A 12669-nucleotide genomic window follows, 5' to 3' on the forward strand; every position below is an offset into this window, starting at 1 on the left:
AGTAAGAGGCACTCCACACATCCACACATAAACCCCACAAACAAAGAAGGCCGTAATGATGCGCAGGTGTGCTCATGTGTGTTTACCCGGACATGTGCATACACACACACACACACACGCACACACACACACGCACACACACACAGGCAGAGACTCACAAACGCACACACAACTCTTGTGGGACCACCGCGGCCGTGCATCAAAACGCAGCCCACCATTATACCACTGTTGAAAAGCGTCTTGAGTAGATGATGGTGTCATTTTCACAACATAATGCAGTTATTATCCCCCTGGGAGAGGACGGCGGGAATGTGTTCAGATTTGTTCTGCAGCAGCGAGCCGCAAAACACTAATCAAGACCCACTGTATCGGGGATGGAGAGACTTAGGGAGAGAGATGGAGAGAGAGGGGAGGTAGAGAGGGGAAAGAAATGATGCTGGTGACGCAGAGAGAAGTTAACAGTACAGTTAAGTGGCCAAAAGAGAGGAAGAGAGAGAGCCGGGGGGACACAGGTGGAACGAATGAGAGAATTGACGTGATTGAAGTGATGGGGCGGGGGTGAAAAGAGAGAAGAGCCACGGGGAGGAGAGGCAGATGTCTCTCATCATCCTCTCTCTCCGTTCCATTTGTTCTGCAGAACCGAGCCACAGACACTAATCAAGACCCACTGTGTGGATCTGAGAGAGAGAGATGATAGCAGTGTGTGAGTGAAGGAGGGAGGAGGAGAGAGAGAGGGAGAGAGAGAGAGAGAGGGAGAGAGAGAGAGGGGGGGAAATGGGGATTAAGGGACAAGTGGAGGGATGGTGGCAAAAGAGAGAGGAAGTAAAAGAAAAACAGACAAAGTAAGAGAGGATGGGGTAAGGACACCCGATAGCCACGTTATCATCCCTTAGTATGGGTCTGTTTCACCGTCATCCCTTAGCTAAGGCTCAGTAGTCTGTCTACTGTCTACTGGCTACCAGGAGGCTGGTAGACCGGTTATGATAACGTGGGAATCGGCTGGCAAGGAAGAATGAGGGAAAGAATCGACTGAGGGGCGCACTATAGACCGTTTTCCTGAGCGCTCCCCCTGTAGAGAGCCATTGCTGCGGTGTAAACAGCAGCCGGTGGTGGAGTAGAAGTAAAATGATTGAAAATGGGAAATACACAGTCAAGTAAAGTACAAATATAAATTAGGTACGGTACGTAAGTAAATGTAGGCTACAAGTTACTTTACACTACTGTTTACACCGCAGCGGTGGCAGCCTCTACAGGGGAGTGCTCAGGAAAACCGTCTATACCAGAGGTCTTCAACAGGGGATCCGGGACCCCTAGGGGGTCCTCAGAGTTACTACAGGGGGTCCTCCAAATCTTTGTGTGATAGAAACCTTTTTTCCTCCTTTTTTATATTAACCACTTGCCAAAAATAGCAGATCTACAAGCTCACAACACCTCGCAGCGCGAGGCGTTGTGAGCTTGTAGATCGGCTATTTTCGGCAAAGAGGTTTAGTCTAGAGGGGTAAAAGAGCAGACAGAGTGAAAAGTCAAATGTATTAAGTATTGGCGATTCAAGTGGTTAAATATCTGAAAACAAATTGATTGTGCTGTCAAACAATGAAACTATATGGAAACTATGAAAAGGTTGTGGGGGTCCCTGCTTCATCTCTCTCTCAACTAAGGGGTCCTTGGCCTGAAAACGTTGAAGACCCCTGGTCTATACAGTAGAGACGGGGAGAGAGAGAGAGAAAAGGAAATGTCAGGGAAGTGGAGAGGGAAAGAGAAAGAGGATTGACAGACGTGGAAGAATGAGAAAGACACACAGCACAGAGAGCATGTGAACACTCCTCTCATCCTCTCTTCTCCATCACTCTCTCCTTCCCTCTCCTCTCCCTCCAGGTGTGTCGACTGTGTTCACATCTCTGACATGCACCAACCCAGTTCTTGTCACGGCACGGTCATAAAGCCTACATACAAAATCAATGCAAATATATGAACAGATGCAAATTACAAACAGGCGACGCGAAGGATGCTAAGGGGCGCAAATTCCAATTCATTCGCGTATTTGCCCTCCTCTCCTCTCCTCTCCCCTTGTCTCCTCTCAGTTATTTGTTTGTATTGAGCAGCCTTGATCCAGCTCCACAGAGAGCGGTCCCATTGACAATGATTTATAGCTTTGTTTTGATGCAAATGAAAAGCCGAAGGCTCGCTCCACATTACTACCCCCCCCCCCCCCCCTCTAGCCAACTACATGGAGAGTCTCCTCTACCTGCCGTCGAAAGTAATTCCCGACCTCAGGTAGATTGATTTACTGCGTAAGTAGAGGTGGATAAACGAACGCAGCGCGTGGGGTTTTACCGCTCGCCTTTTTTTACAGATGGCTGGGGGGAGGGGGAGGGGGAGGGGGAGGGGGAGGGGGGGGGGGTGTTAGGATTTGGGGCTCCGAGGCAGGTGGCGTAGCTTTCAGGGTGATTTACATTGAGTTGTGTCAGTGCGTGTGTCACTGAAAATAGCAGATCTACATGCTCACAATGTATACGCACCAGCAATGCGCTGTGAGCTTGTAGATTGCCTGTTTCCGGTGCGCGACCCACCCCCGTGCAGCTATGTAGGCTATAACTCAGGCTTTAGGCTGTGATCAAGCTATAGCAAATTATACAGGGGCTTATAATGATAGACACTGTTAGATCCTAGATGACTGGGATTGCGGTGTCTAGTTGCTCCATATAGTGTTGATTGTGCTGTATGATGATTTATGATTAGATGACAGAGTGCGGAGGCATACCAATGATGGATATGGCCTTACAGCCCACATACAGAGTGTGTGTGTGTGTGTGTGTGTGTGTGTGTGTGTGTGTGTGTGTGTGTGTGTGTGTGCGTGTGCGTGTGCGTGTGTGTGTGTGTGTGTGTCTTTTTTGTGTTTGCACGTCTGTGCATGTCTATATGTGTGTATATACATATACGTCCAAATATGTCATATACCAGTGGTTCTCAACCTATGGGATGGGACCCCCAGGGTGGTCCCCAAATTATTCTGGGGGGTCCCCAGATGATCAACTTAATGTTTATCTTTGTTTTCTCACTCAACAGTAAACAAACCAACATAACGTAAGTGTATAGAGCAGGGGTGGGCAATTATTTTTTGTGGAGGGCCGGGCCAAAAGGCAGTGCTAAACACACGGCTTTACCTCCGACTTCAGTAAATAAATACCACTTTAGCCATTGTTGATGGGTAAGGTACAGTAAGGCAGGTCGTCTTGACTTGTGACCAGTCTGACGACCTGCTTGTTATTGAGACAACATCCAATGATCACACACACGTGCTGATGTACGCATTGCGTCCATATGTACGTGAATAAAAAACTTAAAAATAAAGGAAATGCTGCTTTAGTCCATGCATGAGGTCAAATTAGAAAATGTGTTGCCATTAACCTTACAAGGGCCGGTCAGAGTGAACCAAAGGGCTGCATACGGCCCCCGGGCCGCACAATGCCCAGGTCTGGTATAGAGGGTATCTGCACATTTCTAAAGTGACAATTTAAATAGCTTTTAATACCTTTAAAATGGCAAATTAAACATTGGCCAAATTGTCTAATATTAGAGGCAGAAATTGAGAAAATAGCTGATCTACACGCTCACAACGCCTCGCAACGCGAGGCGTTGTGAGCATGTAGATCTGCTATTTTCACAATAGAACCGTGTTATACAAAATGTTATGCCTCAACTCTCCGACTCTTAGTGCTCGTCAGGGTGGGGGGTCTGGGTCCCCAGTTAAATATGATTATTTTGGGGGTTGTGGCCTGAAAATGTTGAGGACCACTGTCATATACTGTACAGTATGTGTCATCTCTCTCTCTCTCTCTCTCTCTGCAGTACCAGTTCCAACACCAGCACCAACCAAACCCCCCAGTACCGTCCCTCCACCCACCATCCCCTCCGCCTTGGAAGGTAAGACAACCCAATACACGTGTCATAACCTCCTCGGGCTACACCATGATGGTTGGTTTACCTCTGAGATTTGGTTACATGTGTACGCTGTTGCAGTAACAAACGGGTTAGGGTCTGTTTTCAAATAGCCAGCTCAGCTCACACAGGTTGGCGTTGGAACCCGCTGTGAGCTTGGAGAACTTGTTTTTTCACCGGATGGTCACCCGAGGGATGCCCCAGGGTGGCCGTCCATTGACGTGGTTTACCCTTAACCACTCCAAACACAGACTTAAAGGTATCCATCTCCATAGGCTATCCTAATACCTAAACGTATTTTCTTAATATTAGAACAGAATTTCAGTTTGCTTGGTTTGCTAGGTGTCCTGGGTATATGATACTTCTGGTTCAGGAGCCAGTTGATTTTTTTTATAAGCCATACGATTCAGCTTTATATCAGTCTGTGGCAGCAGTCTCAAGCATAACATACATGCCATAACTCATGCCATAAAGTGTGATTCATATAGTTAGTGTGGCTAAAAGTTTATTTTTCCATAATGCTGTCGACGGTTATAGCATATCATTATGCTGACATCTGAGCACATTTAGCTGTCATCATGTGAGGAGTGTATAATCTAAACTGTTCATCTCCCCCTGCCTGCATGGTGAGGTGGCAAGCATGCACACACACACACACACACACACACACACACACACACACACACACACACACACACACACACACACACACACACACACACACACACACACACTGCAGTACTGTTCAAAGCACATTGCACACAGGAAAACAACAACAATAACTGTCATCCAGAACATACAGTACAGTCTGCAAAGTAAAAAGCCATGTGCAAGAAGGCACGTGCATAAAAAATAAAAAAGCACAAGCACATCATACACTAAAAAGAGTGAGACATCCACAAATAAACTTCCAACACACATGCACGAACACACACACAGATAACTTGTAAAAGTGCTAATTGTCATCTCCTGCGTCCTGGTTGGGGACCTTCATCTCATTCCGTCAAACCTGTAATTATCATTCCTCACGTCACGTCTTCCCTCAGAGGGTGACGATCATCCTGTGAGAGTTTCATTCCCTCAGCGCTGCATTCAGGGTGTACATATCGTCGTTGTCGGGTGAAAACCTTGTATGTCCAAAACCGTTCGTTTTGCATTTTTCATTTTAAAAATGATTTAAACTAGTGAAAACAGCCGATCTACAAGCCACTACTTTTCACTACTTTTGTGCGACGGTCTTGTACGATTAAGCAGGGCTTTACTTTGTGAAAGAACATACAAATTTGTAGATACGGGGTTTCCACCCGACAACGACAATATCCATTTTGGGAGACAACAACAAAAAAAAACCTGAAGGGTGTCATTCCCCGCAGCTAAATTATAAAGCTTGCAGTCTTTAGATCAGGTGCCAGTTATTTTTTTCTCCTTTTTTTTTTCTTTTCTTTCCCCTCTTTTTTTATGGTGCTTGTTTTTGGAATCATACTCTGCATGTCAAACCACATGACACGTCCCCTAAAGGACCATGGAGGTTTGGGTTCCTGATTTTAATATTGTACAGTATCCCCCCCCCCCCAATATGCAACAACCTTATTGAGTTACAATATTGAGCTGAAAATCTTCTCTTTATATCTTCACAACAGATAAGAAAAGAAAAATCTGCCTGCTGTCTCTGCCAGGCCAGATACATTTCTCTCATTTCCTCTTATTGGAATACATACTTTTGTATTAATATTTCCAAAACTGTTACTTTCCAGGATTCAAATTTCTTATTGCGACCGTCAGGTCGCATTTACTATCAAAACCTCCACCGGCTGTCTGTCAGTCCGTCAGTCAGTCAGTCAGTCCGTCCGTCCGTCAGTCAGCCTGTCTGTCACGTCACGTCACACTTTTGCCCTACTCATATCTCCGCCATCATTGCCCCTATCCATGTGAGATTTTCCACACACACTCCGTGCCTGCCAAACCACAACCTTCAGGACCCCCGGACCTCCACGGACCCCCAGGGACCCCCAGGGACCCCCTGCCACCGCCGCCAAATAGTAAAAATGACCAAATCAACACCCCAACTGGGCTGCTCACGGGGAATTCCCGGGGACCACCGACTCCTGCTGCTTCAACAGTTCTTCACCTTCATTGGTTTAACTTTGCCCCGCCCCCTCCCCTCATTGGCCAAAACTTTATTTGGCTTTACTCATCAACCGTTTGTCGTACAAACTTGTGGGTGGTGTCAATTGACTTGATTAAGAGTCCTTCACCTTAATTGGTTTAACTTTGCCCCGCCCCCTCCTCTGATTGGCCCAAACTTTATTTGGCTTTACTCATTAACACCCAAGGGGCAGTAACGAGATAAGGCCACTGGAGGTCGCTGTGCCAAAAGGAGTTGTCTCGTTCAGGAACGAGACAAAGGGTTAACTGTGCAGCGTGCTGCTGCGCGCATGTTGTGTTGTCTGTGAAAGACCCTGGTCCATACGTCATAACGTGGCTCGCAGAGAGACAAAATGGATGGTCTAGGCTGCATTGATTTCTATTCTATGCTGAAACATAAAAAGGGCTTTATCTATGAATAAGGTGCAAAGAACGCCAGGGAAGCAGAGATCTGCCTGTTTTCACGGCGACACTTTACCGCGATGGTCGGCCCCGGTTTGGATTTTAGTTTTGCGAGCGTTTGTAAACAAATGGATTATCCTCCTCAATCGTCAGTGGACACTCACGTGCACACGCACAAAGCTTCCGAGGCTCTTCAAAATTAAAGCGTAAGTGAACGACGGCAGCAGCAACAGCTAGAAATGTTAGAAACCTTGGCTTCCCATGTGTTAACTGTTTGTCGTACACACTTGTGGGTGGTGTCAATTAACTTCATTAACAGTCCTTCACCTTAATTGGTTTAGCTTTGCTCCGCCCCCTCCTCTGATTGGCCAAACTTTATTTGGCTTTACTCATCAACCGTTTGTCGTACAAACTTGTGGGTGGAACCAGTGCCACTTACAGGCCTCTTTGTGTATACTGTGACCTGACGGTCACTTATCTCCCGATTAGGGAGTCTTACGGGTATATATATATATATATATATATATATATATATATTCTTTTTTTTTTTCTTTTTAGCAGCACATGCCCAGATCGACAAGCTCAAAAGCTTCAAACATGCAGACCTGCTTTTGATAGTTTTGTGTGACGCTACAGTAGTAGTATGATCAAGCAGGGAATTAATTTACACAAAAAAAAAAAATATATATATATATATATATATATATGTCACGGTTAGATAGAGAAACGGTGAGATAGAGAAACGGAGCGCTTGCCGTGCCGCACGGGGCGGAACAAGCGGTCGCCACAACAACGTCCTCCAGGCGGAGCCACTCGATTGTCCACGACATTGCAAGCGGCGCGAAGGCCAGTGGACCTTGGTCCTGCTCTTCGCCCCCGAGCGCCGCAGGCGCGAGTGGCCGCGAAGAGCGGGCCAGGGGCGCACGGCCGGCGGAGCGCCGCGCGAGTTACGAAGCCGTGGTGAATGCAATCGTTATATTTATGCCCAGGCCGTAAGGCCTGGGCAAGCCCACGATAAACGCCCTGTCCAAGTGACTACAATGGAGCTAATGGCTAAGCTAGGCTAGGCTAGGCTAGGCTAGGCTAGGCTAGGCTAGGCTAAGCTAGGCTAGGCTAGGCTAGTAAATAAAGAAAGAGAGTCGCAAACGAGTGACGTCAGCGCCTTCACTATTGAATGGCTGCGTCGCCATCTGGTGGTGATTAGTGTGTGGTGAACTACAAAACGAGCGCTCTTACCACAGTCTCACTGAGTTACCCAAAATGACTGTAACATATATATATATATATATAGAGAGAGAGATAGGAGATTTCTGCCTGACGGCAACGATATAGATCTCTTTTCAAATGCAGAGCCAAAGCTCCCGATGACAAGAGCTTGTTCTCAATCTCATTCCATTGTTCTCATCCAATCTTCTCACAAGAATCTCACAACTCCCGAACTTGTGTTGTGAGACGTGAGACCTTCTCATGTCTACTGCTGAGTACCGTTACACAAGAATGTGCTAAACTCCAGCTAGCTTGGTCACCTAATCATATAGCCAGAGTTTGTGTTGCTGAAGAAAGAGAACAAGTAATTTTGTTCCCTGGGCTTACAAGGGTTATTAAAGTATAAGTGGATACTTGAAGTAAACAAAGTAGTCAAACCACAGAGGAGTGTTCTGACGATCGATTGCGCACTGAAGTGGCGGTTAAATGAGATTAAATGAGAAGAGCAAAGTTTGTAATTGACATGATTGTTTACTCTGGCACCCAACAGATGGTGTGATTCTGGGTTTTCAGTGTAACAACGGCTTAACTGTTTCAGCGTTGAGCTTAATCAGTCAATTGTATCGGCCAGGCGACAAGCATCCGCCTCTGGAAATGAATCCAATGAGGAAGTAATGAATACACTGCAGTTCTCATTAAAGGCCTAGAAGGTTTAGCCATTTCCCCTCCTGCGGATTGCAGAAAAATTTACATTCCATTAAAGTCAACGGGTATTCAGACTTTACACTTGGTTGTATTACCTTAACTTAGTAAACATTTTCTGTCACTATTTTAAAATATTCTTTCCATTATCCATCATATGCACGTTTTTGTAAGCTATGTCCACGTCATTTTCAAATTCATTATTAAGAAGGGTATGCTTTTTTTCTAAAGAGATTTTCTGTCATAACTAATAAGATTTCAGGGAGAGGCCATCCACAAATGATAACCGCACTGTACAGTATTTGTGTAGCGGGATTTTTACCCAAACAGACTAAATTAATAGAATGTGTTGCCATGGGATTGGCACGTATTCGGCTAATGTGCTACTTTCTCCCCAGCTACTGGCAGCCAGATAAGGGATGTAATGAAAGTAATGATAATGGAAATTTAGCATGCAAGACGCATATCATTGAAAGACTATTCATTTGTATTATTTATTACACTCCATCACACATTGACCTTCCCCTTCCTCTCTCTCTCTCTCTCTCTCTCTCTCTCTCTCTCTCTCTCTCTCTCTCTCAGTGTGTAAGGCTGCCAAGGCAGACCTTGTGTTCCTGGTTGATGGTTCGTGGAGTATCGGTGATGAAAACTTCCTGAAGATCATCCGCTTCCTGTACAGCACCACAGGGTCTCTGGACCAGATAGGACCCGACGGCACACAGGTAGACTACAAAATAATCTACCTTCAGAGGTAGTCTGTCCAAAAGTAGCAACACCCCTGTCTCTTCTTCATCAATATTTGAGAAACCCTATATATTCGGTTCCGCCTTTGATGTAGCTTTTTGAAGCGGTGAAAACCGGTTCCAATGAATGGCTTTGTGTGTATCACGCCCATATATGGTCATTTCAGTCCAGAATGAACAGGCTTTTTCAAAAACAGAATGTCCGTTTAATTACCATATATGGTGATCTCAGTCCAGAATGAACAGGGTTTTTCAAAAACACAAAGTATGTTACCTTATGTCCATATATGGTCACTCCAAGCCAGAATGAACAGGTTTTTCCTGTCCCACAGAATGTCCCTTTAATTACCATATATGGTGATCTCAGTCCAGAATGAACAGGGTTTTTCAAAAACACAAAGTATGTTACCTTATGTCCATATATGGTCACTCCAGGCCAGAATGAACAGGTTTTTCCTGTCCCGTACGTGTAAAATATCAGTCCAGAATGAATAGGCTTTTTCAAAAAGCAAAATGTCGATGTCCCTCCCGGTTAGATGAATGGATACTTTGAGGATTGGTCAAGCTTCACATGATAATTTGGCCTTCAGGGTTTAAAAAATGTAGTAAGCCACAAATACATTCAGAATAGAGGTTTTATCTGTCCACCGAGTCACTTCGAACCGAGGTTTGATTTTTAAGTTATAAGTGCCATGTCTTCAGAATACCAGACACACTGACATACAGCGGGAGAGACGGGCACTCAGATGGAATCTAATGGTTGGAGCTATTTTTGCCTTTAAAGGGTGCAGTAATCAACCATTAGAGCAGGCCAGGGGGAAAGTTAAAAGCCCCATTATACGTTGCTGCAGCGTATAAATCAGGTTTAGTTTAGCATTATATTGGCATGATTTACTTGAAAATCTGTTGTCTTTGTCCTTCAATGAATGTATAAATAGACTTATTGTAGTGTATTCTATCATTGTAAGCTGAAAAAAATAACAGGAAAAGAAGGTTTCTGCAAAGTTGTTGTTGAAACGTTGTGATTTGAAAGTTGTGCCTCCCGTGGCTTAAGTCCACTTGAGATGGCGTGCCTCCGCAACTTTAACTGTTTTTTGGCAGACCGTCTTGGGTCTGAGAACTGCACATCTGCTTTCCTTGAGTGCCGAAGTGCCCGGGCGGGAAGGCACTGTTTGACTGGAAGGCTACCCGCTTCAAGTCACTGTTTGGTGTTTGGTCACAAAGTCCCAATATGCCTTTTGGGGAGTGAGACAGTGTTGGTTTGTTATGTGCCCTGTGGTTTTATAATGTTCCTCTGCCCCCCCCCCCCCCAGGTGGCCATAGCCCAGTTCAGTGATGACGCCAGGACAGAGTTTAAGCTGAACTCCTACAGCAACAAGGAGAGGCTGCTGGATGCCATCAACAGCATCTCCTACAAGGGAGGAAACACCAAGACAGGCGAGTGGGGTGGCATGCACTGTAACACACTGTAACATGGCACGCACTGTAACACACTGACACTGTAACATGGCACGCACTGTAACACGGAGCTGAGGACCCTTTTATGCCCATATATAGAGATCCTTGATGTCATCAATATTAAGCCGATATCTAACAGGACTTTATATACGAATGGCCATATGGAGGCCACATCGGCCACATACCACACTAACAGAATCCATATATGGCCAAGACAAATGGCCAAGACAGCCCATATCTGTGTGGCTGGTTCTACAGACAGGGATCTCCATGTATGGGCATAAAAGGGATTGTATGATGTCAGATGTCATAGACGTCATAGGACTTTCACATAAAAAATAACTGAGTAAGCATGTTTGGACTCTCACAGCATATCTCCATATATGGATCTCCATATATGGGTACCAGCGGTCTCCATATATGGGTAACTTGTCCGATAAACATCTCAGATGGCCAAGACATGGCGCGACCTTGCTTGTCGCCCTGAGGCGTCTTGCTAGTAATATTAGACCAGGAGTATGCGTGAACAGATTTCTATGCAGCACAGTAAACAGGAGATTTCCAGCATCCCAGTGATACTTGGATTATTATCTACGTCGTATGGGAATGGTAATGAAGATATTAAACATGTTTGTGATGTGTCATATTTCCATTAACGCAGAGTAAATGGCCCTGTTTGTTGACAATAGAACCTCATAGGTGCAGTGCAATATAGAAATCACTACAAGCAAATCACATACGCACACGCGCACGCACACGCGCACGCACACACACACACACACACACACACACACACACACACACACACACACACACACACACACACACACACACACACACACACACACACGCTAACTCACACAGAAAGACAGATTGATTTAGTGTTGGTGCCAGCCTGAAGTTAAGGAATGCAATTTTAATTTCCATCGTGTGTGTGTGTGTGTGTGTGTGTGTGTGTGTGTGTGTGTGTGTGTGTGTGTGTGTGTCTGTGTGTGTGTGTGTGTGTGTGTGTGTGTGTGTGTGTGTGTGTGTGCGTGCGTGCGTGCGTGCGTGCGTGCGTGCGTGCGTGCGTGCGTGCGTGCGTGCGTGCGTGCGTGCGTGCGTGCGTGCGTGCGCGTGTGCATGAGCACGCTACATGACTGTTTATTTCTGTTTAACAGCATTTTGTTTGTTCGCAGACCCACCTTTGATTTGGTGTGTGTATGTGTGTGTGTGTGTGTGTTTACATTTGCGCATACCCACCGCTGTGTGTTTGTGCATGCATGCACTCGTGGTTATGCGTGTGTGTACTGTGCGTGCACAGTGCACACATATGTGCGCGTGTCTAGTAATCAGAGAAGGCCTTCGGGGCATGCAGCGAGCGACACAGTCATTAATCAGTGTTTACAACGCAGCCAGGCACTCCGTCCTATAGGGACGCACAGCAGTAATACAGTAACTGGCTGGCCAGGAAATCTCAATTAAGTGCACTGTGGTGGTGCTAATGCTCGTCCCTATATAAAGACTGCAATACCAGAGATGTATTTCCATTTTCATTATCTAAACCAAGTAACGTCTATTTTTCTTTCATCAGTTCAGCTAGCAGTTTCATGCTCTTAACTTGAACCCTAGCTTCCCTATTCCGCTACGAACATTAAGGCGTCAATAGCATGATCTACAAGCTCACAACGCATCGCAACGCGGCTCGTAGTGAGTTTGTAGATTGTCCATTGCCCCATTTGTTCATTTGAACAAGTGCTGTACACTCAGTAACAAAAATATACTAAAATACCAAGAGAATACAGTACTGGACAACATATACAGTAGACACATTGCCTAGTGGAAACAACAACTCAATTTTCAATTTTCCAAGGAGTACTAGTGAGTTTTCAAATGTGATTTAAACAGACGTGGGGTGGAAGCTCCACAGTCTGGGTGCTACAACGGAAAATAATCGATCTTCAGCTTTGTTGAACTACAACTAAGTATGGTACATACTGTAGATTTACAACAGCCTATATCCTGCTTGAGCAACCTGCCATACAAGAGTGGGATACAACTTCAGAGCGCTTACTGACTCAACACCGAACCAAGG

The 12669-nt window shown here is 45.5% G+C and overlaps 1 protein-coding gene across 1 annotated transcript in view; it reads left to right on the forward strand.

Moving 5' to 3' along the window:
- col14a1b (collagen, type XIV, alpha 1b) overlaps positions 1 to 12669 on the forward strand; it is a gene marked incomplete at its 3' end in the record, with an annotated part of 180142 nt that overhangs the window by 116338 nt on the left and 51135 nt on the right. The window contains exons 22-24 of the mRNA XM_080735457.1: positions 3850 to 3924; positions 8977 to 9116; positions 10451 to 10583. Of these exons, the coding sequence (XP_080591583.1) occupies positions 3850 to 3924; positions 8977 to 9116; positions 10451 to 10583 (348 nt within the window). The remainder of the gene's footprint in view (positions 1 to 3849; positions 3925 to 8976; positions 9117 to 10450; positions 10584 to 12669) is intronic.

This window comes from Nannobrachium achirus (genome assembly GCF_963921795.1).
Source record: "Nannobrachium achirus genome assembly, chromosome: 10".
In the NCBI taxonomy this organism is placed as follows: Eukaryota; Metazoa; Chordata; class Actinopteri; order Myctophiformes; family Myctophidae; genus Nannobrachium; species Nannobrachium achirus.